The 27,905-nt window shown below is 45.1% G+C and overlaps 1 protein-coding gene and 1 long non-coding RNA gene across 5 annotated transcripts; one reads left to right on the top strand and one right to left on the bottom strand.

The window, feature by feature from the left end:
- Positions 1–13: 13 nt before the first annotated feature.
- Positions 14–10,586, bottom strand: LOC139592080 (uncharacterized). 4 transcript variants are annotated; one of them, XR_011679887.1, is made up of 4 exons: positions 10,378–10,586; positions 9,962–10,183; positions 2,514–6,938; positions 14–2,067 (listed from the first exon to the last, which is right to left on the bottom strand). It is a non-coding gene; the product is annotated as an uncharacterized lncRNA (long non-coding RNA). The 4 variants fall into 4 exon arrangements; XR_011679890.1 differs by having other exon boundaries at positions 2,514–2,595; positions 10,378–10,581; XR_011679888.1 differs by having other exon boundaries at positions 14–2,595; positions 10,378–10,578.
- On the top strand, positions 9,394–27,905 carry PPM1K (protein phosphatase, Mg2+/Mn2+ dependent 1K). The gene is made up of 7 exons (XM_071431462.1): positions 9,394–9,550; positions 12,489–12,997; positions 13,545–13,645; positions 20,860–21,025; positions 21,530–21,674; positions 22,523–22,657; positions 23,137–27,905. The coding sequence occupies exons 2-7, from the start codon at positions 12,558–12,560 to the stop codon at positions 23,266–23,268; spliced, it is 1,119 nt and encodes a 372-aa protein (XP_071287563.1). The 5' UTR covers positions 9,394–9,550; positions 12,489–12,557; the 3' UTR covers positions 23,269–27,905.

Raw genomic sequence — 27,905 nt, 5'->3', positions numbered from 1 at the left:
AAAGTGAGAAAACTCATGGGTTAAGAGAAAGTTTAATAGGTAAAGCAAAAGCTCCACACACAAGCAAAGGGAAAGTAGGAATTCAGTCACTGGTTCCCATGGGAGGAGTTCAGCCACCCCCAGGAGAGCAGGTGACTTGGGAAGTCAAACACCATTACTCTGAATGTGCTTCCCTTCTGCCTTTTCCCCTCACCTTCACATGCTGAGCATGACTCCATATGTTATGGGATATCCCTTGGGTCACTTAGGGTTGGCTGTCCCGGCTGTGTCCCCTCCCAGCTCCCTGTGCACCCCCAGCCCTCACTGCTGGGGTGGGATGAGAGGCAAAAAGGGCCTTGGCTCTGTATAAGCCCTGTCAGCAATAACAAAAACATCCCTGTGTTATAAACACTATTTCCAGCACAAATCCAAAACACAATTCATGCCAGCTACTAGGAGAAAAGTAACTCTACCCCCAGCCAAAACCAGCACAGACTGGTTCTATGAGAGAGCCCAGTTATTAAAAAGGAGGCACAAGGAGGTCCCCTAACCACAATGTCCTCATAACCAATCATTTTCCTTTAGCACCCAAGAGAGACACAATCAAAAGTCCACATCTTCACCCAGCAAGGCTGCAAATAAAACCAAATGGGTTTTATTTATTTACCTCAAAATCTCCACAGCATTATACTCATTCCAGATAAACACCTACACAGCATGAGAGACAGGTTTTCTTGGTGTCAGGCAATTAAACCTTTATCAAGGTATAATTCAAAACACCAGGTTACAAATCACTGTCATCAAACATTGCTGGAGGTTATGTTTGCCTGATTCTTTTCTACACCTTACTAACCATTAACTTTCTGGAATATGCTCTTTTAGATTTGGCAGAGAGTAACACAGAACTTGAATTCAGGTACATGGATGAGTCTTAAAATACTGGAAAGAACGTTGTGAACATTTGTTAAAGCTGCTTGTGCCTTCATTTATTGGCTGTTACATTAATTTGAACCCGTGTCATGTTTTGGAGAAGTATGCACAGATATGAAGCTGTCAGATGTGTCACAGCTAATTGTGTTGCACTCCAAAGAGCCCGAGGGTCTGTCCTGTCAGCTGGTTTGTGCACCTGTAACTGATACCCACCTGACCAACTTATACATGCTGGGAAGGTGCCCAGCGAGGAGCTGGGGCATCTGCCAGGTCACTGATTTCTGACTGTCGCACGCTGACGTCTGTGAAATTTGACTTTGCTGTGCTACACAATTACTTAAATGCATTACCTACCCTTTGAGGCAAACAAATCAAATTTGCTGCTGCTGCTGTACACTGTGTTGTACTGGGCACTGTGCTTTTTCTTTATTCCAGCCTTACACCATCAAAGCTGTCATTGAAAGAAGATGTAAAATGGAAGGCAAAAAACTGTCTGCATTAAGTGACATTTTACTGTATAGGTCATGCTGGATGGAGTCCTGTTTATCTCCTCTCTGTTGCTCATAGTCATATCTTTTAGAAAGGAGAATATTTTGCATGGTTTTATCAAACATTTTGAACGTAGTTCATGCAAAGATCAAGTGTTCCTATGTGGTCAATAAGTGATAAGCCATGTTTAAAATGCATCAGTTAAAAGACAATCTAAAAGTGCTGCTTTTCCAAAGGATCACGCAGAATTCAGAACATGCTGAACTCAGAAACAGGTACATCATGACTGCTGTGGGAAGTGCAGGCCAAGCAAAAAAAGTGACAAGGTGCCTTGTTGAGACGAGGAGGTATAAATCTTGCAGGAACAACAGCCAACTCCACTCACCTTTCACAGGATGCTGACCCTAAGACCTGGCCTTGACTCCCCTGCAATGAAGAGAACCAGGGCCTGTGTCTCTCCATGTCTCCTCTGGGCCAGAGTGCTGCATTTCAGCCCCTGCAGAGGTACCTTGCAGAACAGCTGGGTTTCCTCCTCAGCTTACAGACACTGTGTGTGGAAAGGATCCTCCACTTCAGTTCTGCAGTTTGGGCCCAGATTTGGGCAGCATTTTGGAAAAGATGCACTCTAGCATCTCATTGGCTGTTCACACTGTGATTTAGGGTTAACAGCTGTTAAGAGAGAAGCAGCACGTACATGTTTTTGTTTGTCACAAGAACATTTAAAACCAGACCTCGTAAATCTGCAAACAACAGTGGTGTTGGCAACACACTGTGCTCTGTGCAAAGGAGAACTCTGGCCAACCATAGCTGGAGCATGATGATCACAGGGAGGAAGAGAATGGGGCCAGGGAAGGGAGAGATTCAATAATTAGATGTGCTCTCACAAAGCATTTTGGCTGGTTCTGTGCTACAGGAAAAACCTCTTTCTTTGCGGCACCAAGTATAAAACATATTTTCACTTATTTCAATACACTGGAAAAACAATCATTTCTCAGTGGTGTAGAAAAAGATGAGCACACACACACAACTTAAATACAGACTGGGAGCAATCTGAAACCCAAAGTGAGAGAGAGGAACAAAATCATGCACGGATGCAACTGCACAAAGTGACTCACCTGAAAGGCAAAAGGCTGACCAGCTCACAAGAGTCTCAAGGAGCAGAGACCAAAGGCATGTGGAGTCAGGACCCATGAGAACCTGTGAGGGAACACTTCTGTTTACTGAGGTTTTCCCATCTGATGGGATAACCATATGTGTTTTCATTCAGGACAGCTGGGCCAGGCTTGCCCAGGGTTAGAATACAGTAGGTGACAGACTGAAACAGGATGTGCCTACCTGCTCAAATTACCATTCCCTTAACTGGGTGAAAAAAACAGGTAGGCTCTGCCACCCTCTGTCACAGTAAAGGCAAGAATTAAGGCCATACTTCATTTTTGTTTTCATCAATATTTACTATCATTTCTTTCAAAGCAATTCTTTTAAACATAGCCTTCTGGATGACCCTCCACCTGGTTTTGGAAACATTCAAATAACATTCCTAAAGATCATCCCAGGCAGTTAATCCTGCACAGGTGGATTAAGAACCGTGTGACATTTAACAGTGTAACTATCACACCTCCACCCTGTGAACAAAGCTAAATGCAAATATTACTTCTTTCTTCTCCCTGTATTGAGTTGTTCTGAGAACTAAGCAGGTATTTCCCTGAAATGCTGACAATAAAATTTGTGTTATTCAATCAGCACAAATTTAGAGTTTTGGAATAATCAGAAATGGAAGAAGATGTCAGCAGCAGATATTCTGCAAGTGCAGAATCACAGCACCCCAGATTCCCAGTGCCTGTAATAGGCCTTTACAAAAAGTAGATGGCAAAGCAGCTCAGATCACATACAGAGAAGGTTTCTACATGACATTCTCATGTCAAACCCAAAGATTACACACAGCTGAAGCTTCCATTCAATGCTGGACATGATTTTGAATGCATCCATCTTCCTGTGGACACAGTGCTGTCCATGCTAAGTCAAAATTTGGAGGATTCTCCGAAATTTCCATATACTATGGGTCAGGACCTGCAAGTTTCCAGGGTCACTTGTAAACACAAGATTTCATGAAATTGTTTGCATTTCAAAATGATGCTTGAGGATTTCATTTTGCATGTGGACTCTGGTTTTTCTGGTTTTATATAAACAGGTAATTTAATTTGAATATTGCTTCTATTTTGGTCTTACAGAAGGGGCATGGATTTACAACACTGAATGCTTATTATCCTATTCTTAATTGCTCTTAAGATAAAGCAGTAACCCTTTCCATAACAGCAGGCAGTGATTGGAGTAACAACTGGTAAGTAAAGATGAGTAGGAAATAAAAAGGCACAGGAAATAAAAACTGCTAGTAAGTATAATAATACCACAGGCTGTGTCACACATGAGCTGTCTTCTGTATGATTTCTACTTTGAGGAATTTGTGCTGATTTCTGCCCTCAAACCCATAAATACAAAGAAGCAACTGCTTTCAGAAAGCACTCTCTTTTTCTGTGTCAGTTCTAGAAACTCTTGAGAGTTCCAGAAAGAAAAACATGGCAAAGCAAGAAGCTACTCCTACACATCAGGCTTACCTAAAGAAACAAGTATGAGAATCTCTTAAAGAATGCTTGTCAGCCATTACCTCACTTCACTTGCCCTATTTTCCAAGTTTGCCCCTAGAGACCCCAGCACTGCTGGGGCATCCGATGAGGCTCCCATGGGGCTGATGACAAACACCAGGCAAGTGCCCTCCATTCAGATCACTGTAGCACATTTCCCCTGAGCAGCATATGTTTTCTTGAAGATGCTCAGCTCAGTTCTGCTAAAGCTGCCTTAAATCCCAGATATCCATAGCAAATAAGGAAGCCAATCCAAATCAGAATTAATACATAACTGGAAAGCTTTGGAGAAGAGCAGGAGATATGCTTTATGTTAATGATGCCTCCAGGATTCTCCATCATTAATGGCTTTACAATTCTTATTGATCATAAATGCTGAATGTGGGGTTGAAGGATAAATTATGTGATGCCCCAGACCGTTGAGATGTAAAACATAAATTAAAAGGATGCAGGTTGTGCAGCTAAGAGCTGTGCTTGCTTTCTCTTTCAATGGGGAACCACAAGTCACAAGAATTGTCTTGCGGTGGTGGGTGAAGCGTAGACAAATGAGAAATAAACGCCCCATTGCTCAGGGCTGTTGGATAACACAGCCAATGTGAGCATGGACAGCTCCTCCACCCCTCTGGAAGCCTATGCCAGCTCAGAGGTGTGTCCTTGCTCATCTGGAAAAAAGCCTGGCAGGCAGCAAGCTTCCCTCTGAGCTCCGGGCTGCTGGGCAGTCAGGAGCTGCGCATGACCCAGCAGTGCTAGAAACGAGTGCCTTTAATATTGCAAGGCTGATCCGAGTCCAGCAGGATACTTAATAGCATGGATTGATCGCTAAAGAAGAGTGGTTGCCAAGGAAACCACTTAAAAGCCTGCTTTAAAATATTTGCTACATATTCAAAAGCCACAATCATTTCCTGCTGTCAAATTACAACAGCTCTTCAAAAATAATTTGGAATATTCTTTAATCATCAAGGCAGAAATAGCCACGTGGTTCTTCTCAGCAGGCAGATGACTGAATTCTGATCCATAATATTATCTTTGTAAAACCAAAGCTGTGATACTGAAACAAAGTCAGCTGTGCTGCTGTGCAACCATCCCAAAAATCAGATCTTTCAATTTCATATACAAATAATACAAAGTTATCATGTATGGCATCCTCATATTTTGAAGCATCACAACTTCTAACTTATGATACTTCCTAATAGAATAATACAATCATTTAGGTTGGAAAAGTTCAAGGAGAAATTCAATTTACACAGCTTACATGTTGTAATTGGAGAATGCCAAAGGCACAATGTGAAGGGCTAGGAACATTCTGTTCTAACTCACTTTTCCCTGCATTAAGATGACATCTTCTTCACAAGGAGCACAAAAAGCTCAGCCAAACCTTTTTTTTTTGTCTGTTTCCAAATAAACTGCTTGAATACTCCAAAGCCATTTAAGTCAGGATAAACAATTCAACCATTTTATTTTACTTTAGGAAACTCAGTGTGTTGGGTTAGTTAACTTTCTCGTAGTTATCCTCAGCACTGTGGTTTGCATCAGTAGCTGGAGTGGTGTTGAAAACACAGCAGTGGTTTGGCTACTGCTGAGCAGTGCTGGTACTGCTCGCTGAGGAGGGGGAGTGACAGTGGCTTCACTAGGTGGCTGCTCAGGTCAACCCACCACACCAGGGATCACCAAGGAATGAAAGCTGACTTCCATTTTAATGACAACAGCCAATCCTCTAGGCATGCTCTTGATCTGAGTTTCCCAGCACAGTGTTTCAATGCAGGAGTTTATTTTCCATCTTCACCAGGACAGAATCAAGCCATGTCATCTGAATTGAGAGGAATCCTGTGGGAACAGATGTACATCTGACTCCCACCTTCCTTGCAAGTGAGAACTGGTTCAGAGCCTGAAGTTTGATCTGGGCAGTCCTGGGAATGTGCTTAAGCTACATCACAGCCCTTCTGTTTCAGAATGCCTTCTGTCTCTGTGTAAACCACGAGTCCCAAATGAAGTAGAAACTTACTGAGTAGGATAACCAGAGGAAGACTACTATATCCCAAAGTCTGAGCACAGAAGGTTTGCACATCACCCATAAAAGCATAGAGTATGAGCTTGAGAATTAAGTACTGCACATCATTTGAGCAGTGTCAAAACCAATATTTTTTATTTCTTGTTTCTAAACAGAATGCCTATTAGCCTGCTTAGTCATGTTCCAGTGTTAACACTGTGATTATTTATACAAGGGCAATACCTGGCAAGAGTTTCAAAAAGCACATTTCCTTGGAAGTAAAAAGCTGCTTGTTACCCACACCCTGAGGACTGTGTGCAGCCCTTGTCAGCATGGAGAAGCATGGCTGCTCCATCAGGGCTGGGGATAAGGGAGATGGTGAGGCAGGCAGGAACCTCCCTGACAGCTCCATGGCACCTAAGGAGTGCCAGGCCAGCTGGGGACAGCAGCAGGGCATCAGCTGCAGTCCAGGGACCACCAGGCTTGACCACAGAGACTAGCCAGATTCAAGGTCAAGACAGAGGATCTGTCAGCCAGGGAAGCAGAGGATCAGTGAGGTACCAGGCCAGGAATGGGCACACCCACAGCATGGCTAAGGCAAGGGTCTGAACTTAAATTTGGCTCCTGATCCAAGGAAAAGAGATCCCCAATAGGCTTTCCTGCTGTTCTTTTCTCATCACCAATGTCCACGCTGGGAGCTGGAGTATCCAGAGCTGTCCATGAGCTGCTGAGAGGCAGTCAAGTGGTCATGGCAGGGGTGACACAGTAGCTCACCTGATTTTGAAGGGTTGCCTTTGAAAAGTGCTGTGAGAAATTATAGCTGTTGCCAGTTATTTGAATGTTGGTGTTAAAACAGTGGCCACTTCACTGTAGACACAGGTTGTTTTCTGGTCTCTTCTGACCTGCTAGGAGACCTAGATTGTACAGGCAGATAATTAGCCAGAAGTGTACCATAAGGAAAAAAATTTCCCTTATGAGGACAGAAAGCATGGTGTAAGAGTAAATTCTCCAACTTTTAACATCATGTGCTTGTGAAATGGTGCTCAGAATCAGCTTGCCCTGCATTTATCTCAGCTTGGTCTGAGATATGATACGTGGATATTACAATAGGCATTTCTTTTCCCCCCACCCAGAATTCCAGCTGCTGTTTGTTAAGTTACAATGCTGGGCAGGACAGCACATAGAAAACCAACCTGCCCCTGCCCCCAGGAGCTTGGTTTGTTTTCCAGTCACACAAGACAGTCCCAGATTAAGGGTTTAGAATTTGAAGATGGAAGCTTGCAGGAAAGATGAGTGAAAAAGGGAAGAAGAAGCAGGAGAGAAATAATCAGAAAAATATGTGCAAATCATTAATAAAAAGGAGAAAAAATAAAGTAGAATAGGAGGCAAGGGAGGGAAAAGTCAGGAACAAGATGAAGCAGCAAAAACAGAGGCATTAAGACAGAAGAGAGAGAGAGAGAACCTTGCAGGAGCAGAGATTCCTTGTTAGGAGAGGTGGAATCTAGGAATACTTACCTCATCCTTTAGGGGAAAAAAACTTGTGAGGGGAAAGTCCAAATTAACTCTTTGAAGTCAAAACTAAATATTGCAGAGTACAATTTCCTGCCTTTTGTGTTCCTGAATTTTTTTGCCTCCTGTCCTCCAAGTGTTATCAGAGGCCCCTCAAAATACCAAACGCTGCACTGCAGCCCATCCTGCCTGCCCTGTGCCCTGACCTGTTCCTCTGTGTGTTCTTGCCATTGTGCCCTGGCCTTGTCTTCAAGCCTTCTGCCTTCTCACAAAGCTATTCTTATGCTTACTGCCTCATTTTTTCCTGCTGCCTCTCCAGATGCCTCCCACTTGCCTTCCAAAGCCTTGTAAAGATAAGAGCAGTTCTACTGCACATAAGGGCTCAACATGAAACATTTATTATTTCCATGCTGGCCTTTCACTGCCAATTCAATGGGGCAGAAATTGTCTCCCAGCACTCGTGCCTCCATGTCATGTAGGACCCTGACACTTCTGAGAAGACCCCACTGGTGCTGCTCTGCAAATGTTTTACAGATAATATGCTGGTTTTGTTCTCAGTAATTCACTGTGATACACTCCTGTATGAATCCTTTGTGCTCAGGAGAACTGCTGCTCTCTGCCCAATGCCAGGAGAGTTGGCAGGAGAGCTTTGTTTTTCCTGCCTCACTGAGGACAAACGGGAACCAGAGAACAACTTGCAGTGACAGATGACACTGTTGCTATATCCAAAAGACTCACAGGATCAAATTCCATTCTAAATGCTGAGTGGGACACCACACATCTGGAAACCAGAACAATCTGGTATGTGCTGCCATGTTCACCTAACCCCTTCTTCTACAGGTAGAGCTGTACAGTGAGAGGTCTGAGAGGTTTTATTGCTGCTTTTCTGACCAGGTTTTGCAGCAACCAGAAACCTCACTCCAACAAAACAAAAGCTTCTTTACCTCAAAAATATATAGGACAAAATTGACAGCAACCTCCTTAACCTCCTATGGAAATTGCATTGGCTCTGACCTTTCTCTCAGGTGCCTGTTTTCGAGTACTCCAGCAGACAGCACGAAATGGAATGGACAGTAAGGCTTTTGTAATCAGAGCCATCTGATTTGCCAAATTGCGTCAAAGGTCAGAGATCAGCAGTAGCACAGCGTGGAGCAAATGATCCCTTTAAAATCCTGATCAGACATGGGTCTCGTCAGGAGGCAGCAGGGCTTTGCTCATGGAAACAGCTGCCTTAGAGCAGTGCACACAGCTGTGCTTTAAATCTTTTGGATATTTGTTGCATAAGGGCATCACTGCTACTTCCAGAGGCCCCTTGGGCAGCCTGTGGGCAGCAGCTGCAGGCACAGCCTGGCTGTCCCGGCCCTCGGGCTTCCACCTGCTGAATCCAGGCCTGGAAGGAGGCTGGAGCCAGGTGGGGGTCGGGCTCTTCTCCCAGGCGACCAGCGTCAGGACGAGAGGACACGGCCTAAAGCTGCGCCAGGGGAGGGTTAGGCTGGATTTGTGCAGGGCCAGAAGTGTGTCTCTCCAACCCAGTAAATTCCGTGATTCTGTGAAATTAGGGGGGAATTCCATCACAGAAAGGGTGATTAGACATTGGAATGGGCTGCCCAGGGAGGTGATGGAGTCACCCTCTCTGTATGTGTTTAAGAAAAGACTGGATGTGGTTGGACTCAATGACCTCTGCGGTCTTTTCCAGCCTGAGCGATTCTGTGATTCTGTGAAACCGGGGGCTGTTCAGGGTCACCCGCAGGGTCACTCCGGCCACGGCCACTGCCGCGTCTCTGCTCCCGGCGCGGCCCCAGGCCCGTGTGAGGGGCCGGGCGCGGCCGGGGGGCGGGCCGGGGGCGGTGGGGGAGGCTCGGCCGGCGCGGCCGCCGCCGCCGGGGCCGATTGGCCGGGCGGGCTCGGCGGGCGGGGCCGGGCGGTGGCAGCGGGGCCGCGCTGCAGCCTCGGCCGGGGAGGCGCCGCTCTCGCACCGCTGAGGCGCTGCCGCCGCCGGGCCCAGGCGCGGGAGGAGGTAAGGGCCGCCCGCCCGGGGCATGGGCCGGGGGCGAGGGAGGGTGAGGGGCCGCGCTCGCAAGTGTCTCCTGCTTTTGCCCCTGCCGCTCGCTCCGCTCTCCCTTCTCCTTCAGCCGCGGCTGCTGGGCGGGAAGGGCCGCGGCAGGGCTGGGAATGTCAGGGAGCGGGGCTGGCACATCACGGAGCGGGGCTGGGCACGGCTGGCGTTCCGCAGGGGCTGCCGCCGGACGCCGCAGCTTTGATATGCACGGAATAAACGCGGTCTGTGGCAATTCGTGATACGCAAACTGCAGCAGAGACGTCTTTAAATTGCTGCTGTGCGTGTCCAGTTTGCTGTCCGGGCAGGGAAGCGAGACTAGATTGACAGGAATTTAAAAAAATAAAGCCAAACAACAAAACAACAACGCACCTGCTTTATGGCGAGCTTAACCCCCAGAACCGCACGGTCCTGCCCACAGCCGTGGGGCTGGGAAGGCACGCGAGGCAAGTGCACTTGGAGTTGTACATTCCTTTTTACATACGTCGGATCCCCTGGGGCAGCAGGCATGCCTTCGCTTTCTTCCGGGTTTCCTTTTCTTCCCCTTTTCTTCTGGCAGCCTGGAAATTTTCCATCTTCCGAGGAGCAGGCAGCCTGTAAAACAACAGTTTTAATCACCTCATCCCGCTTTAAGTGCTGTGTTTCCCTGCCTGTCTGTAGGACTGGTTTTCCTCCAGGAAAACGTGTACAGATGAGCAGGATCAGATGGAGCACCTCAAAGCACATTTCTATCTAGAACTGTCCATCTTGGACTTTGTCTCTAACACCAGTGCCCCCCTTTTCATTACCTCGGTCTTGTTTTGCCCAGATGGGTCTGCCCAGTGTTTGCAGGCATATCAGCTGGGAAAGCACAGACTGCTGTGTGTCCAGAGCTGTTTACATAACAAACTAAAGAGCAGGTTCCTACTTCTGTCTTGCAGAGACACTTGGAAGGCAAAACTATCGTCACTATTTTTACTTGCCTGGTGAGAGCTGAATTTGATAGGGAACAAATGCATTAATTAGCTGGTGAGTTTGGATTGATCCTCTGATTCATGCTGTGGATACTGGGCAGTCTAAATATAGTAAGCATTTCATGTTCTCTTCTCAAGCTGACAGAAGTGAAAGTGAGCGTGGGTTTTACTAATTGACAGGCTTTTAGTTTGGGCCTGCTGTGTTTCACAGAAGGAAGTTAACCTGCTGCTGCTGCAAGTCAAGGATAGCATGAAAGAAAAAGCAGCTCCAGGAAGTAAACCAGGTTTTAAATACCTGTAAGTATGCTAAAATAAGGGTGTGATATTGCTATCACCCTGCAGTAAAATGAAAAATCCAAAGATTTCAAATAGTTCCATATTCAGCTGGTGCAACAACAGTGATTTCCAGAACACTCAGCCTTTTATCAAGTCAACAGTTAACCTCTAATTGCTACATAAAGAAACCTTTCCTCTTTTCATGCAACCTAAGAATGGCATGAAAGATAAGCCCACAGCATCTGAAGCAACATCCCAGCTTTGAGCTGGGAACAACATGTTTATTGAAGGCCTTCTGAAAGCTCTGTCACTGCCATTTTCTACCAAAGCAACCCGTTACTAATTTACCTTTGATTGCATGTTTTTTTGTGAGGACAGAGACTTTTATCTAGCAACTTAAAAACATAGTTTTAACAAATATTTCAGATGTAGAGATGCAGTTGTGATTGGCTTGGACAGAGGGCAACAGCAAGGCACTCCAGCTCAGAATTAAAGTGTCTCTGGGGTACAAGTGTTGCTCTTTGCTGCTCAATTATGTCAGATCACCCTATTATTATTATTATTATTATTATTATTATTATTATTATTATTATTATTATTATTCATTCACCATAAGCCTGGGTATATTTAGATCCTTTGTTGTCATATAATACTTCTCACTCATAATTTTGCCCTTAGCAGACTTTGAGTAATTAAATTAGAAATTCCTCACAAGGCTTATATCTTTAGTGTGGTTAGTTACAGTGATCTGTGTGGTCCAGTTTGAATTACTCCATTGCAACTACATGTAATTATTACAAACTGCATCCTTGGACTTGGGTGAAGTTGGGTGTTACTCTACAAACAATCAAATAATCAATCTTTCTACACTTTTCAGCATGCTATGTGAGTCATCATTAGCGAATTTTTGTCTGTGCTGAGCCAAGTGGTGTGTTTGAATTTATCTGGACTGGAAAAGAGATCTGAGAAGCCAGTAGAAGATCTTGTCTGCCTGTGTTATTCCATTTCAGGGTTAGGTGGCAGAGAGCTTCAAGCCAGACAAAGCAGAAAATAGCTGCGTGGGGTTTTTTGAGGGGGAAGTTTGTGTGTACAGTTGTGGATGTCCATGGATACACTCTTAGTAATCCTTATTATAATTTTTTAAAAAAATCACAGCTAACAGCTCTGTGTTAAAAAGTATTGTTCAGGATCTCCATAAATGTGACAGAAACAAATATCACGTGCAGATAAAAAAATTTAAAATCTAAGCATATATATTTTTCCTCCCTTTCCCCTGGGAGTCACAGTGCAGATATCTCAGCTGGTGTTTGCAGAGCATGCGTGATAAGCTCATTTTCTCAACCCTATCTCATATTTTCACATATTCATATTTTAGTATTATCATCACTCCCATTTACTCCATCTCAACCCCTTCAACCTCTGAAATCTCGGGATGTCATTCTGCCAGGGGCCAGCAGAAGTTCCTCCCTGGCTCCGTGTGCAGAGCTGGGGCTGGATGTGGGATAGTTTCCCGGTGAGTCACGCACATCCCGCTGCAGTCGCTTCCAGGGAGTGCTGTGCTCCGCATGATTAGCGGGCTCTCAGGGTGACATTGTTTCCTGAATGATGCAACTGAAAATTCCCTTTCCCGTGCTTCTTGTTTCCTGATCGATTTTCCCTCATTCTCTAAGACATCCCAGCAGCTGCGTACCTTTTGCTCCTGGTCCCTTTTCCCCTGCGAATCTCTGCGAAGACAAGTGATGTCCACAGCTACCCTAATTAGCTTGGTACGGAATGGAGGGTTCCAAGTAAGGAGGAGAGCCGCGCTCACGTCCCGCCTCCTGCAGGACGAGAAGCGCCCCGCAGCCGCCTGCTCCATCTCCACCTGCGAGCGCCGCGCCTCCCGCTTCGACCCCGACGGCAGCGGGCGGCCGACCACATGGGACACCTTCGGCATCTGGGACAATCGCATCGATGAACCCATTCTCCTCCCGCCCAGCATAAAGTACGGGAAGCCCATCCCAAAGGTGAGCCTGAGCAACGTGGGCTGCGCCAGCCACATCGGGAAGCGAAAGGAAAATGAGGACCGGTTCGATTACGCTCAGCTGACAGAGGATATCCTGTACTTCGCAGTGTACGATGGGCACGGCGGGGCAGCAGCTGCAGACTTCTGTGATAAGTACATGGAAAAATATATTAAGTAAGTTCTCGTCAAGGCAATGTGTGTCAAATAAATTACAGCCGAGATTCCTTCTTTAATGGGTTGTACATTGTAGCTAATCCTCCCAGGTTATGTTGCCGCCTGTCCTTATGGGACAGCAGGAGCGCTGGGTGGAGCAGACATGCTATGAATGACCTAATGCGTTGGTATCCGTCCCATTGGGCAAGCCCAAAACAACAGAAGACAAAAGCACAATTGTGCCCCCTGTCCAGGAAAGGTCTTGGAACACAGGGAGAGTGTGGACTAACAGTTTTCACACAGGCTCTCTGTAATTGCTGACCTATGGTTTGCTTACACTCTTCTGTTTCTATCATATCCCTGGATGCTGGATAAGGAACTTAGATATGTCCAAAATTACAGGATTATGCTTTCAGTGCACATGGTTAGTAAAATCACATTACCTTTCCATTCAGGTCCAGCATGATTCAGTGGGTACAGGGAGGAGATAGGACTGCAAAACAGATTGAACAGGATGTATATTTCTTGGAAAGAAGTTTAATTTCTTTGTTTACTTGCTTGCTTCCAGGGAATTTCTTGCTGAGGAGGAGAACTTGGAAAATGTTTTGAGCAAAGCTTTTCTAGAAATAGACAAAGCATATGAAAGGCATGCTAATCTCTCTGCTGATGGTAGGTAAAAAAAAATTCTACTCATATAAATATGGAGAATAAAGTTTGTTTTATTTGCTCAGTAGTTTTGCAGTAAAATGTCCAGAAGACTGGCTTGAAAACAATTTTACTTAACACAGGATTTTGCTCTGGTCACTTACTGCAAATAAAACAATTATGCTTTACCTTCTAAAAATGAAATAACTACTGTAAGTCTCAGTCAAATTTACTGGAGGAGTTATGAATCTGAATGTTAGCATAAGATTCTCTTTTTTATTATTATTTTAGAGGGGGGGTGGTGTGGGGTGTGTGTGCTTTTTTATGTTTGCTTTAAAGCTGTTAGTCCCGTGGATTAAAAGCAACAGTGTCAAAGTTCCCCTTCCTAACTTGGCTGCTGCACCTGAGGAGGAACATAAGCCAAAATTAATGCAGTCCATATTGCTTCTGTACAAACAGAATCACAGGAGTAGCTGAGTGGGAAAGGGAAAAAAGCAGTGAAGAGGAAAACAAGTTTGGCCGTGGTAAGGCTGTGGTAAAGCTGGTACCAGCTCTTTTAGACTCCCATTTAATCCTGGCTGTTAATGAAGTTCTTGTATATGTGTCTAGAGACTAAGTACCTCTGAAGTTCCAGTTGCAGCAAGCAGAGCTTATAGTGAGTCACTTAGGAAGGGAGATAGAAGTACCTGTCCCAGTTCTGTCACAGGAGCTTTCTCAGCCATGAGATACAATTTTGAGAATCAGTTTAGCCAGTTGTAAGAAGAAAACCCCAAACAAACCCAATAAAAAAAAAACAAACAAAAAAACCCCAAAACCAACCCAAACAACAAACACCTACCCACAACAGAAAAAAACCCAAACAAAATCCCCCACAAACAACCAAATGAAAAACCTGTCCCCGTGCTGGTGCAGGCACAGGCAAAATAGCTGAGGTTTTACCACAAAAACAGAAACTGTAAAAGTCTTCTCTCCAAGAAAGACTGGAAACCAAGAAACCCTGTATGGACTGAAGTGATACTGTATTCTCAAGCTGCTTTTCTGAAGCACTGGTTGAATACAGTCAAGTAATGGGGTGACTTTCTGCACTTTAATTGCTAGATGAATCTAGGTAGGCTCAAATGCAGATCAGGCAGCCTGACTGCTGCAGCCCTGCCTCTTACCTTAGCCTGCACCAAGGATCAGGAAAAAAGTCTCAAGCTCTGAGATGCAGCCCTTAAAAAAGGAGGATCAGATCTATAAAGGTAATTTTCCTATTGTATTTCATGTTGTAAAAAGACCAGAGTTAATTTTGACCTATGAGCTGAGTTTTAGCTGAGCTCTTGAGAGACATTAGCAGAGCAGATGTGCTGTTTATCCCACAGCCTCTTTGCAAATGTATTTTCTTACCAACCCAAATCCAAGACAGTATTTGAGTACAAGTTTGTGTGCTTCCCTGGATCAGGCCATTCCATTTTCAGATCTAATTGTCCCCTTCCCTGCCCCTTTGTGTGTAAGACAGCTCTTGGTTTGCCTCATTGTAGTGACCTCTGTGTCAGAGCAGCTCCTTGAGGAGAAGGACTGAGAACTGTACTGGATGTATTTTTCTGTTTTTTCTGAAAACTATTTTAAATCATAACAGCTTGTAAGTGAGACTTACAGAATTGGATAAGAACAATATTTGACAAACTGTGCAGCAAGCAGAGCATTTTAGAACTGCTTATAGGATTTTTTTCATAACCAATTAACTGGTGCTGCTTAATGCCAGAAAACGTATGCAATGGTTTCCAGGATACTGCACAAGCCCCCTTCATTAAAAAGCAAAATAGAGGGTAAAAGAGTTGCCAAACATCCACAGGGGCCACGCTCTGGCAGGCACTCGGTGTTTCTCAGGCTGAGCACCTGCAAGCTCTTGCAGGAACCTCGGGGATCTAAGAGAGCCCATTGTTCTTGGCTGAAAATCAAGCTCTAAGGCAAAGAATGGAGTAACAGGGTGCAAAGTCAAGTTTGGATTTCTGAACAGATTAAACTTCTCGCATATCTGTTGTTAAAGTAACTCAATACTTTGTTGACTGCTTTGTGTGGATATTTTTGTTGTTGCTGATGTTTTGAAAGTTACATAAAATTTCAGTGCTTGGCATGTGTCTTTGTTAGAATCCTGCTTCCAAACGGATTCAGTTTGCCAGCAAAATTTCTGATTAAGTGTGGCTATTCTGGATGTGACGGTCAAGACAGTTGCTAGAGTACCTTGAAGTTGGTGGTTGATTGTGTAACTTGGTGTATCTGGGTTACACTGGATGCTCCCCAAGTCTGACCTCCTTTTGAAACCTGGCCATAGCTGATGAAGTGCAAAATAATAGCTTTGACTTGGTCCAGCAGATGCCCCTTCCAGGGCTCACTCCCTTCACTGTGTCTGCAAAAAAACCAGTTCACATTAAGGATGTCCAGCTCTTTACTGACACACAGCCAGCTCTAAAACTTGTACCTGGATGTTTGAAGGAAACTAAACCCTGGGACAAATCCCTGTAGCCAAAATGGCATGTTTGAGGCACTGTTTATAGTACTATTTAAGGGGTAAGCCCTTACATAAGGCATAAATTTAACAGGACTAGAGCAGTCTCCTTGGGAGACCCCAGCTATGTCTTCAAGGGCATAGCCCTCTGTAGGTCACTTAACAATGATACAGTATTTGAAATTACAGATAGAAAATACAAAGCATGGTAGCTCCTGTGAGCTTTCAATAATAAAAATGGTTTATGTGTGTGTTCCAGGCACTGCTGCTGTGTCTGGCATGCAGCTCCCCAGTGCTATTGCCGGCTGTATTGGCCTGCTGGGGCCTGCTCCAGTAACCCCTCTGACAGTGACCTATACCTGCTGTTTCACACAAAAGCATAAGAAACTTGCTGTAGGCAGGTCTGGGATAATCTCTGCTCTGCCTGAATCCTGTGTAATCATTAACAGCTTAGAGCTATGTCTGAGCCCTGAAGCTTGGTGTTTGACACCTCTTAAAAAATGCGTTTTCATTCATGTCCATGCATTTAAATAGAGGCCAGTCACTTTCAAATCACTGCTAAAGTTAGGTACAGAACATAAAGGAAGCTCACATCCAACAAATGACATTATCCATGGCCCCCAGAGATGGGCAGCATTTTCTGCTATTTTTTACCAGCCGTAAAAACTAAAACATAAAGGCTGAAAAGCTTTGCTCAGCAAGAATAGAAATAAGAAATTAAATTCTGTGCTTGAGGAAATTTGAGCATTTCCCTGAAGAAATGGGAGACAAACCCTTTCTTGGCCTACTAGAATCCTACCAGGTATTGTTACTGCTTCTGTTCACTGTGAGCCAGAGAAAACAAGAGGGAGTTTGTCCATCAACCTCTACATTCAGTGCATCCAACTCCAATCACACTGGCCACTCACATCTGGAATAGCCATCTTGTTAAAACATAACCAGGTATTAACTTTTCTACCCATGTTTGAAAGGATTCTTATTGTTGAATCTTATTATGCTGACAAACAGCAGAAGTTATTTTAAAGTAATTCTATTTTTAAAGTAATGTTTGTTTTGTTGGGCTTTTTTAAGTTACCGTTCAAAAATTATTTTCATTTCTTTAAAAATGTTAACCTGCAACACTGAGGGAAAGGGAGAGCTGCAGAAATTGTACTTGAATATTTAATAAATTTGTCAGCATTGTAAAGGCAGCCTTTTTATCCAAGGGCTCTGATTATTACCTGATCAATTTAGAAGACACTAATTAAAATATTAAAGGTATGTTTGTTTTGGCTATTTCCCATTAGTCAGAACAATTCATAAACTTCTATCCAGTGCCTTTAAGATGGCCTCATTTCATTTGGCACTAGTTTGAACTCCCCATATTGGTGTAATTACCTTGAGGGAGCAGATATTCTTCAGTGGCCACTCTTGCCATATAGGAGACAGCTGGTCCTCTAGCATTGATAAAATTCTTCATTTGATAGGTTGGTTGGTTACTTATCTCCATAGGGGAGACTAAATTTAGATTTTATTTGGGCTGAATTTAAACTGGTTTTGTCACACAGTTTTAGTGAGAAGGTGAGAACACTGGCAATTCCCCAAAAATACCAAGGCTGATTTACCAAGGCCAAAGATGCAGGTGCTTCCTACGTGACCTGCACAGGGCAGTGCAGGCAGACCTGAGAGTGACTGACTCCACCTCCTGTTCTGCAGCCCTTGTTCTTGCATCTCCAGTGTTGCAGGTTTATTTTGTTTGAACAAAGTCCCTGGGTGAATTTCCTATTTGCCTCTGTGTGCGTGTTATTTGTGGCAGACACTGTACCTGGTCAGCAGCTCTAGAACTGGAGGCCCTGGACACTTTAAGCTGGGCTTCAGTGGAAAAAGAGATCTGCTTAATTTTGTCCCAGGTGAAGGAGTCCAGCGGTTCCTAGCCTGGACTACTGGAAGGTTTCCACATCCTCTTTGTCACATTAGTTGAGATGACTTGCAGTAGAAGTTGTCCAGTGAGTGTTAAGAACCTATTGAAAGATCTTAGTTTTATAGTGATATTGTTAGGAAAACAAACTCTTTAATTGTTAAAACCAATACATGTGCTGATGCAACATATTTTGTGTTAAACTAGTAGCAGTTGTAGAAAAGCATTAGAAATGCAATCCCATCATCATTCCTGTGGTTTTGAGCTGTGCTAGAAATCACATAATGCTACATCTGGCTTCATGCATGTTCTTGCATCCCTACCCAGAGCATGAACTGGATCCAAGGAAGAGGTTGTGAGCAGCATGTATTTTTTCCTAGGAGTGCTATTTAACTAATAAACATATAAAGTTCAAGTCACTACCAATATATTTTACCAATATATTTTTCTTTAGTATCAGCCCTTGATTTTGTGATAGCAGCTCTTTTCATTGAGAGTTTGCACTGAAAAGAAGCAGATTCACCTGAATTCCAAATATTTCCAGTCTTCTGTGAATTGAAGACTATGATTTAACTTTTCATATGTTTCTCAGCATAGTTCTAAAACCACAGAATGAAATGGGAAAGTAGCAGCAGTTCTGCATTAATTTTAATGTCTATATAAAAGGTATCTTCTGTAAAATAAAAAAGTAGTTTAACATAAGTTGCTCTATTTCACTTGTTCTAACTGTTGGCTAAAACAGGTATTTTACTGGTTCTACTAAAATTTCTAATTGCACTGGTACTTTTTAATATCTTATTTTCATAATGTGCCTCAAAGTGACCCTGCACTGGGCTAGTCCTTGCTTCAGATGAGAAACAGGATGTCAGTGCCCACCAGTGCCGCCAGTCAGAAGCTGCCACATCCAGTTTCCAGTGTCCCAGCCTGCATGGCCCTGGCACAGTCCAAGGTGTGACCATGGCCACTGATGGTCACCTCTGACCTGCTGGTTCAGCGTTCAGCTAAACCCAGTCCTCGCTGCAGTAATAATACCTGTTTTAAATAATAACACCAGCTTAATTAACACCTGTTTGTGAGGGTTTGTGTCTGGGTTTTTTTGATTCATGGGCTCGCTTCTTTCACTGCACAACAAGGCTCAATGCATCTTCCAGGGCTTGGTGACTTCAGTTTACTCCCAGCCCCGTTTGACTTACAGGGTGCTGAGACCTCACAGGGTTGGGGAAGGAGGCTGTAAAGATCTCACAGCTCTTGCATTTCTGTTTCTACCTGTTGGCATCTAGTCAGATTTGGGGCTGCCTGGCATTCCTTGGGGTCAAACACAAAGTCCTGTCTCAAATCTGTCCCCTGCCCCCAGGGCTGCAGGGCCAGAGGTAGGAGCACATGTAGTTGTAGCTGATCTCTGCAGAAGCAGTGGTGGAAAGACAGTGACATGTTAACTATTAGTACATGAAAACAAGAATATAACTGGGGAGTCACATCCCTAAGCAAGCCCAAAACTCATCTCAAATTGGCTTGCTTTGAAAAACCAGAACTACTGGAAAAGCCCAGAATGCAGGTGACCTACAGAGGGCTTTTCAAGGAAAATTGCATTGGCTGTAGATGCAAATGTATTCCAGGCAGTAGCTGGTCCTGTCCAGACATTTTGATGTAATAGGTCAAGTTAGCAGAAGCTTTCCAGGCCTCACTTGCTGGGTTACCTCTGCAGAATCTGCAGGAAGAGACAATAACAACTGTAAAGTGGGACTTGCCCTTTCAAAAAGCAAAGAAAATTAGGAAAGCTGGGCAGTTTTTCTGGCATTTCTTCACTGCAGCTGATACAACAGATCTTTTTCCTGAAATAGGCACTTACATTTCTCTTTTTCAAGAGTTTCTTTTTTTTTTTTCTTTTCCTTCTTTTTTTTTTTCTGTTTTTCTCCAGTCCATTGTAGCAATTGAAATGAGAAGCCCTCAAATCTGCCTGCATGAGTGAATCCAGGCAGGTCCCTGAGTGCAGTCAGCCAGCTCAGCTCACTCCCTTGCCCTGCAGGGGAGGGCAGCACCAGGGCTCTGTTTTGCACTCACAGTGAACCCCTGCCAGGTGATCCCAGCAGTGCCCCTAGAGGCTTCCCAGACAGCCACTGCCACCTGCAACAGTTTGCAGGCACAAGGCAAGGCTGAATCTCAGAATCCAGCTTCACCTTTTGCACTGGGACCTCCAACAAGGTGACAGGGAGCACCTTTCCTGGAAAAAGCCAGGAAGCCTGTTGGCTGAATCCCCCTCTGGGGGAAGCAGAGGGGGAGTTTCAGCTCTGACAGCAATAGAAGGATGCCACAGACTGATCTACTGCTTCCCTCTGGTGGAATTACAATTACTGTAACTATAATTTATAAATTACTGTAACTATAATTTATCAATTACTATATAATTGCCCGCTTCACCACCTAAAAGAAAGAAAGAAAGAGCCATGACCCTTATGGTGACCTACTTGTGCAGTCACTGTGCCCAGGGATAAGGACAATAACCCTGTAATTTGAGGCGAGCTCATGGGGCTGAAAAACTGCTACAAACTGAAAGGAAGCTACTGTACCTTGTACTGCTTTTGTCCCACTTGCCCTGTTTGCATAGAGCCATGTTGTTGCACAGAAACACTTCATCCTTCCCACTTCCCTTCTTCCTCCAGTCCTACATGCATGCATGTTTGCTGCTTTTTTTTTTTTTTGTATGTGTAAATTTAGTTTTAACTTCAAAGCAGTTACTTGCTGATTAGGTAGAGCATAAGTTGTCTTTATTTTACCAATTGAAACTGTTGCTGTTATAAAGGGCTCCACTCTTTGAGGCAGTGCTAAAACTTCTCTCTTTGATGACATTTGTAGCAACTCTGCTGAGCTCTGGGACCACTGCAACGGTGGCTCTGCTCCGGGATGGAATTGAGCTGGTTGTGGCAAGTGTGGGAGACAGTCGTGCTCTGCTGTGCCGGAAAGGAAAGCCCGTGAAACTCACCATTGACCATACTCCAGAGAGAAAGGAGGAGAAGGAAAGGTACCTGCAGGCTGATGATGTGGCTTCCCAGAGCACAATGGACTTCTGCTCTGCTGCTGGGTTGGGCCATAAAGAAAGCAGAGTTGAACACAGAGCCCTTAGACCGCTCAGAGCTGGCAGTAAGCTCCAGCCACTGGGTCCCGTTTAGAGGAGCAGGGATGTGGAAAGACCTCCATGAGCATAAGATCTCAGCAGTAAGATCAGCATCACTGAGATTGAGAACACAGCTATGACCACCAGGTTCAGACTTGTGCAAAAGTGCCAAGTTAGAACCAACTCAGAACCTAAGGAAATGCACTGTGGTTCCCAGGTCAGGACTCAGCCCACCAAGACACATCACTTCCATAGAGCCCTTCAAACAGCTAAAGCCAACCCTCAGCCCCCCAGCATAGGCTCTCCATACATCATTCCTCATTCTAGCTACTGACAGAAATAGAGGATTTAGATAGGGGTAATGGTATGAAGCAGTAACTCATTTGCTTTTTCTTTTGTGCTTCTGGACAGGATTAAGAAGTGTGGTGGCTTCATTTCCTGGAACAGTTTGGGACAGCCTCATGTGAATGGTAGACTTGCAATGACACGGAGCATAGGAGATTTGGATCTTAAAAACAGTGGTGTGATAGCCCAGCCAGAAACAAAAAGGGTTCAGGTAAAAGAAGGTCTGGTTTACAGGGACAGCAGCACTTGGACTAAGGGCTTCATAGGTATTTGATGCAGTGGTGGTACCCACACAACACAAGTCCAGGTGAAGCCTGATGGCTATGCATTGTTTTTTACTGAAATAACCAGAGAACAACTCTCATTAAGTTGTTTCAGATTAACACTAACAGGACAGAAAGGAATCTGGTACTAAATTCAACCAGATCAACTTCTAAATCTCACTTCTCACAGCAAAATATATGATGAGGGAAGAAAGGTAACCATGATATGTATTACAGCTGTTAGTCTGTTTGGGTCCTGTGGTCAAATGAATAATTTTGAGGCTAATGCTGGTATAAAACCATCACTGAGAACTGGGTGGGATATGGATGGGCTGCCATCAAAAAAGTAGGATGTATAGAATTTCCACAGTTGAGAGGAAGAGGGGGAGGAGGAAAGGACAGCTGCATGTATCTTACCATGGCTCTGTAGTCCTCTAGAAAACAAACACCAGAAGGTATTCAACTTCCACTTTGGCAGGAAGCTCTCCTGTCAATTCATGTTCTGTTTGTTACTTTTCCCCAATGCACCTCCCAGGGCCCCAAGAACTTCTATTGCTTTGGTCCCAATAGAGTGCCACCCATGAGGGGTTTAGGGAGATGACTGCAGTGCTGTCATGTCTTCCTTGAAATCCTCAGCTTCAGGAGAAATTTTGCAGGAGAGCACACAGCACCCTAAAAAAATAAAAAAGTGGTTTGCAAGAGTGTAAAACCATGGGGGTCATTCCCTTGCCTTGCAGCACTCATTTGCTTTTGCAGCACTCACCCAGGTCATGCACCCCATGTGCCTCTGTTGCAGCTGCACCACGCAGACGACAGCTTCCTGGTGCTGACCACCGATGGCATCAACTTCATAGTGAACAGCCAGGAGATCTGCAACTTCATCAGCCAGTGCCATGACCCTGCTGAGGCCGCCCACGTGGTCACTGAGCAGGTAATGCCAGCGCTGCTCTGGGCACCAAGGGCTCCTGCTTGGGCTGGTTTGGCTTAAAAAACTAGGGTTTTGTTTACATAATACCACACATTCAACTGAATTGAATGGTGTTGGATGAGACACTCGCCATTCCTGCTGGCCAGCCTTTTCCTTACCCTGGGTCTTGCCACATCCTTGCCAGGCATCACATCAATTATCTTGTTTAGCTCACTGTCCACTGAACTGCATGGGATTGTAACTGCAGCTTCTGCCTGTGCTGAAAATGTCATTGTCATAGACAGAAATGGCCAGTTTCTGACCACGGTTCTCAATGGTAGCATATCCTATGGGAAGCTCTGGGGCAAATCAGAATGGAGTATCAGGGTTGGGAAGGGGCAAGGGAGTCTTGGGCCTCAGGGTCTGTCTGTCCCAGGTGAAGCAAGACATTGTTTCCCTTTCCAAGCGAGACACCGATGCTGACACTTTGTTTCTTCTCTCAGGCAGCGCAGTTTGGCTCTGAAGACAACAGCACAGTTGTCATAGTGCCATTTGGAGCTTGGGGCAAGTACAAGAACGGGGAGATCACCTTCTCCTTTAGCCGCAGTTTCGCTTCCAGCGGGAGGTGGGCGTGAAGACAACGCCGCAGCGATCCTTTCCTGCCGTCACCTGGACACAGTGTGCTACAGGAGAACACCTCCATCTGTTCCTAGGCTGACTCAGTGTCTTGTCCATCTCTTCTGTTCCCAGTGTTAGAAGATGCCACTGCTCCCTTGGTGCGTAGTGCCCGTTGTTGCTTACGGCTGACTGTGTCTCGCTGCCTGCGTCATTCCCGGCAGCATCACGGCAGCGTCCTGGGTTTGTCGCCCCAGCAGCTCCACACATCACTTTGTTCACACAGATGAGGTTCTGGGCTTTCACCTGAGGCTGGAGGGGGTGCACAGTCATTTCATGCCTACCTGTACTCCTCAGGACCCTCAGCTCCCTGGCAGCTGTGAGTCCCTGTGCCACATGCTGGCTTCCTTGTCCGATAAAACACAGGGGAACAAACGCACAATGTTCTTAGGTAGACAGAAAGAGGGTTTGTTGTCTTCTTCTGCTGCAGCCACCTGAAACTCCCCTGTGCTCCAGGAGAAGTGGGTGAAAAATAAAGAAGTTTCAGAATGTTTAGGTTCTGAACATTCAGTGGCATTTGGTGTACAAGCTGTACAAGTTCCTGAGACAGTGCTGCTTTGTGCTCTCACTGCGTTCATCCGTGATCCTCTAGCTCCAAGGAGACAGACCAGGCTGGAGCCATGTGCTGTTGGACAGATGGGAACCTTTCTCCATTGGGTCCAAAGCCTGTGCAGTCTCTGTGGACCATGCAGCAGCCCTTTGCACTGTCTTCTCTTTGCTGTCAGTGCCTGACAGAAGCACAGAGGAGGGAAAAAGACGCACAGTTTTGATATCCAGAGACTCGTCAACTTGAATTTCTTCTTTTTTTTTAATAAAGAAAATAAGGTAATTTCAAAGAGTTTACTCTTCAAGATCTGATGCGTAAGACAGTTTATTTCTTCATACATACATGAAGATTTTCCTGCCCTCTGCTGAAGGCGTCTGAGTTAGTTGTGATCCCTCATGTCTCTTCATGGTACACCAGGAGATATAAATTGCCCCAAACAAGCTAAAGAAAGGAGGGAGCATTATAACAATGTAAGGTGATTTTTGTAAATTTTGGGCATTGTTTCGAGTAGATATCAGATATTCAGATACCAGAAAGGAATTTTATACTTAAAGGCAGTGTTTCCACTTCCCTTCTTGGAGGGGAATCTGTATCCAGTGAACATGGGGTGACCAGAGCTCTGATCCAGCTCATATCACTGCTGTGACATGGACTGCAGGTGACGTGTTGGCACAGGTGAAGATCTGTCCTGGTGTGCCTCGTTCAGACCTCTTCCTTCCTCTATTCCATGTCAGCTGTCAGCTCCTGTGGCAGTAAAATACGGGCAGAGAAGAATTGGTCTTTTCTCAGACTTGCCACAGTATTTTTCCTTCTCTGGATGCTTCCAGTAGCACAATTGTAAAAACAAAACAAAAGAAAAGTTGCCTGATGCTAAATTACCTTGTAAAAAAAAAAAAGAAAAAGCATTCTGAGGTGCCTGGACTGATTCTGATTTTCCAGTGTGAAATACATATCTTTATTACTTTTATCCCTTTCCTTTAGTCCAGGGTTAGCCCTTAGGCAGTCAGTCCATGAGTTTTTCCTTGTCTGTGGTGGAAGGCCCAGCAGAGCACCATGTGGTACTGACAGCATTAAGTACTGGGTGTGCAGAGTGCCCTGGTTTTGTCTGTCCCATCACTTGGTGTGGTGTGCACAATGTACTTACTTAGGCTGTAACTGCAGTGGTGTGTGTAAATCTCTGCTGTACTGGATGCTGGTGCCCAGGCCTGTGCAGTGAGCACACCACTGGTTTACAATCCTAATTCCCTCTCTCTCCTCAGATTTTCCCCAGAGTCTGGGTTCAGTGTTCACCTGAGGTCAGGATGGTTGCTGTTGGGGGGTTTTATTTCTCCTAACAGCACAGTTGTCTTCTTGGGGGAAGGATCCATCCATAACTTCTTTGAAATTTTGCCAAGGAAGGGACAGGACAAAGCTCTGTGAAACAGAGGGTGATTAGATTCAGGTGCATTGGTGGTTGCTATTGCTGCTTCTCTACTATCACAGAACACTTGGGTTGGGAAGGACTCCTGGGCACCATCTCACCTCCAGTCCTTTCTATTGGATCCATTGCTTTCTTTGTCCAGTTTCTTTTTCACTCTGGGGCAATTCCCGTCATTGCTGCTGTTGTTTGAGTCCTGCCTCAAGCCCAGCCCTCTCAGAGCACTGAACTGAGGCTCAGTGGCACAGGCCAGGCCCCAGTATGGGGCAAAAGCAGCTGGTTTTCACTGGGGTGGGCAAGGCACCCCTCCATCAGGTGACACACTGGTTTGCCAGGGTTGGTGCCCATTCAGGTGTAAAGTCCCAGGCTCTGGGTGGTGATACCTGTGCTAGGAACCTGCCCAAATCCTTCCACACACCCTGCCAGCCAGGGAACAGCTGCCTCAGGGTGCATTTCAGTGTTGCCTCACCCAGAAATCTTCTCTTGTACCATGATGACACCAGATTCCACCAACCCCATGATGTGCCAACAGTGTCAGCAGCATTAGCAGCTCATATAAGCAAGAACAAGGACCCCTGGACCCTGCACAATCATCCACACCAATCCAGAGCGAGGAGAGGGAGATGTATTCCCTCATCCTCTTGTGGAGACAAGGCAGTTCCTGCAGCTCAGCAAGGCCATCCATGCCAGGACACAGCCCAGAGCCACTGTTTGTATAAACACATTCCCAGCTTCAGCCTTATAGAGGATAAGCAGTGCAGCCAGCAAACTCCCTGACTCCTGCAGGAGGTTGTGGCTGCTGCAGCAATAACACACTGGATACAAAGCTGCTGCTGTCCGTGCCCCATGTTAGGTGCCAGAAAGGACCATGGAAGATGAACCCTGGCTGAACATCAGCTGCCCAAGCTGCTCTTATCACTCCCCTTCTCAGAAGAGTGGGGGTTGGGGCCAGAAAATAAAATTAAAAGACCCCAAAACCTGGTCAAGATAAAGATTATTAATAAAGAGTATTACCAGGCCCTTTTCAGGTGCCAATACACTGCCCAGCATTGCAAGGATGCTGTGGGGAGAGGAGCTCCATCCCAGCCAGGCCCAATAAACACTTTAGGTTTTCCATCTGGTCATTAGGCCTCCTGCAGCCCATGGCAGCTCTGCAAGCAACCAGCTCCACTGTACTCCCCCAGGGACTGGCAAGATCCTCCTGAACAGCAGAGCCCCTTCAGCTTGAGAACAAAGAGCAAATTGTTCTAAAACGACAGCTGCCTGCCAGAGAGGTTTATTATTCCAGGACAGTGAAGGATCTCACACTTTGAATGAAACAAAATGGAATGTTTGCTCTCTAGCTCACTGTCTTTGCTGTGCATCTGAGTTTTCAACAAAAAGAGTATTTTTTGTTTATGACAGACTGAACCAAACATTAGGGGTGACCTCCTGAGCAAACTGAAAAAATGTTCACTTTTTTCTACCTTTTAGGGGATGGATTCTGAAATCCATTGGATTTGGTAAGAATATTCTCCTGCCTGAACATGCTCCCTGGAGCAGTGGAATCTCTCTCTGTACAGGCACTGTAGGAGGGTGGGCTGTGGGTGCAGAAAGACAAAAATGCTGTCCAGCCAAGTATTCATTTTTACTGTGAGGATATGGAAAGCATGGGGGTGGCCTCATGTTGCTGGAGGATTTACTAGGAGAGGTGTTGAGGCTGCAGATGGATTTCCAACTTAAGTCTCCCTGCCACTTGCAAAGATGGGGGTTTCATGCTTTATAGAGGGAACTCCCAAAAAAGTAGTTTGCAGCCTGATTTAGGAGAGCTGGTCTCTCTGGGTGATGAATGTAGCACAGGAGACTGAAATGAGGCAGAGATACAGTAATTAATTGAATGTAGGCTTTCATTGCAGTTAGTCCCTCTGGGCTGAAATGCTTAGGGCTGGAGAATAATCCTGGAGCAGCTGAAAATGGGTGTGTGGAGAGAAATCAGCAATATCACCGCTTTTTACATATTTGGAAAATGAGAGGAGCTTAGACTCACCACAGGATTTCTGCTGCGTTCCCTGGGATCAGGGTTCCATGAGCCACATTTTCTGTCTCAGCTGGTGGATGTGCAGTGGTCAAAGACATTGGGATTCTTAGCTAAGGGAGAAGCACAAAACAACAGCTATGAGTGAAACCGGTTTAAAAATAATTTCTTTTAAAAACCTTCAGTTGGGCACTGCCAGGTCATTGCTCACTCACCCAAGAAGCCAAATGTACAGTACAAGAACACTCTGGGCATTCCTTGGTTCCAAACTGCTGTTCTGAATGCAGAGATACCCATCAGGTGCCCTCTTGATCTGGGATATGGAGTGCTTGGGCAGTGGTGCCTGTCATAACTTTCTTACAGACTTAAGCGCAATCGTGCACATTTATTACATGCTTTGCCTTGGGGCTGTGTGTAATTTCTGTGGTTTGATGTTTATCTTTGGTGTAATCAGTGGTTGAATTTCATCTACTATGAAATTTTATAGAGGTGCCCATCTCGCCTTTTTTTTTTTTTTAGAAATGTTTTTTCATCTTCATAAACTCAAAGCTACAGTAGAGCAGCTAAGTCAGTACTGGAATGCTTACAAGATCTTTCAATAAAGAATTGGCTTCTAGGA

This window comes from Agelaius tricolor, unplaced genomic scaffold, assembly GCF_023055355.1.
Source record: "Agelaius tricolor isolate 1412-34295 unplaced genomic scaffold, bAgeTri1.0.p SCAF_8, whole genome shotgun sequence".
NCBI lineage: Eukaryota > Metazoa > Chordata > Aves > Passeriformes > Icteridae > Agelaius > Agelaius tricolor.
Note: the sequence above shows the minus strand (reverse complement) of the source record. Positions and strands in the feature narration are given on the sequence as shown.

Excerpts from the sequence above, each read along its gene's own strand:
- PPM1K (XM_071431462.1), top strand. The coding sequence starts at position 12,558 with ATGTCCACAGCTACCCTAATTAGCTTGGTACGGAATGGAGGGTTCCAA. Across the intron at positions 12,998-13,544 it reads TACATGGAAAAATATATTAA|GGAATTTCTTGCTGAGGAGG; the intron begins GTAAGTTCTCGT and ends GCTTGCTTCCAG. Across the intron at positions 21,026-21,529 it reads AGAAAGGAGGAGAAGGAAAG|GATTAAGAAGTGTGGTGGCT; the intron begins GTACCTGCAGGC and ends GCTTCTGGACAG.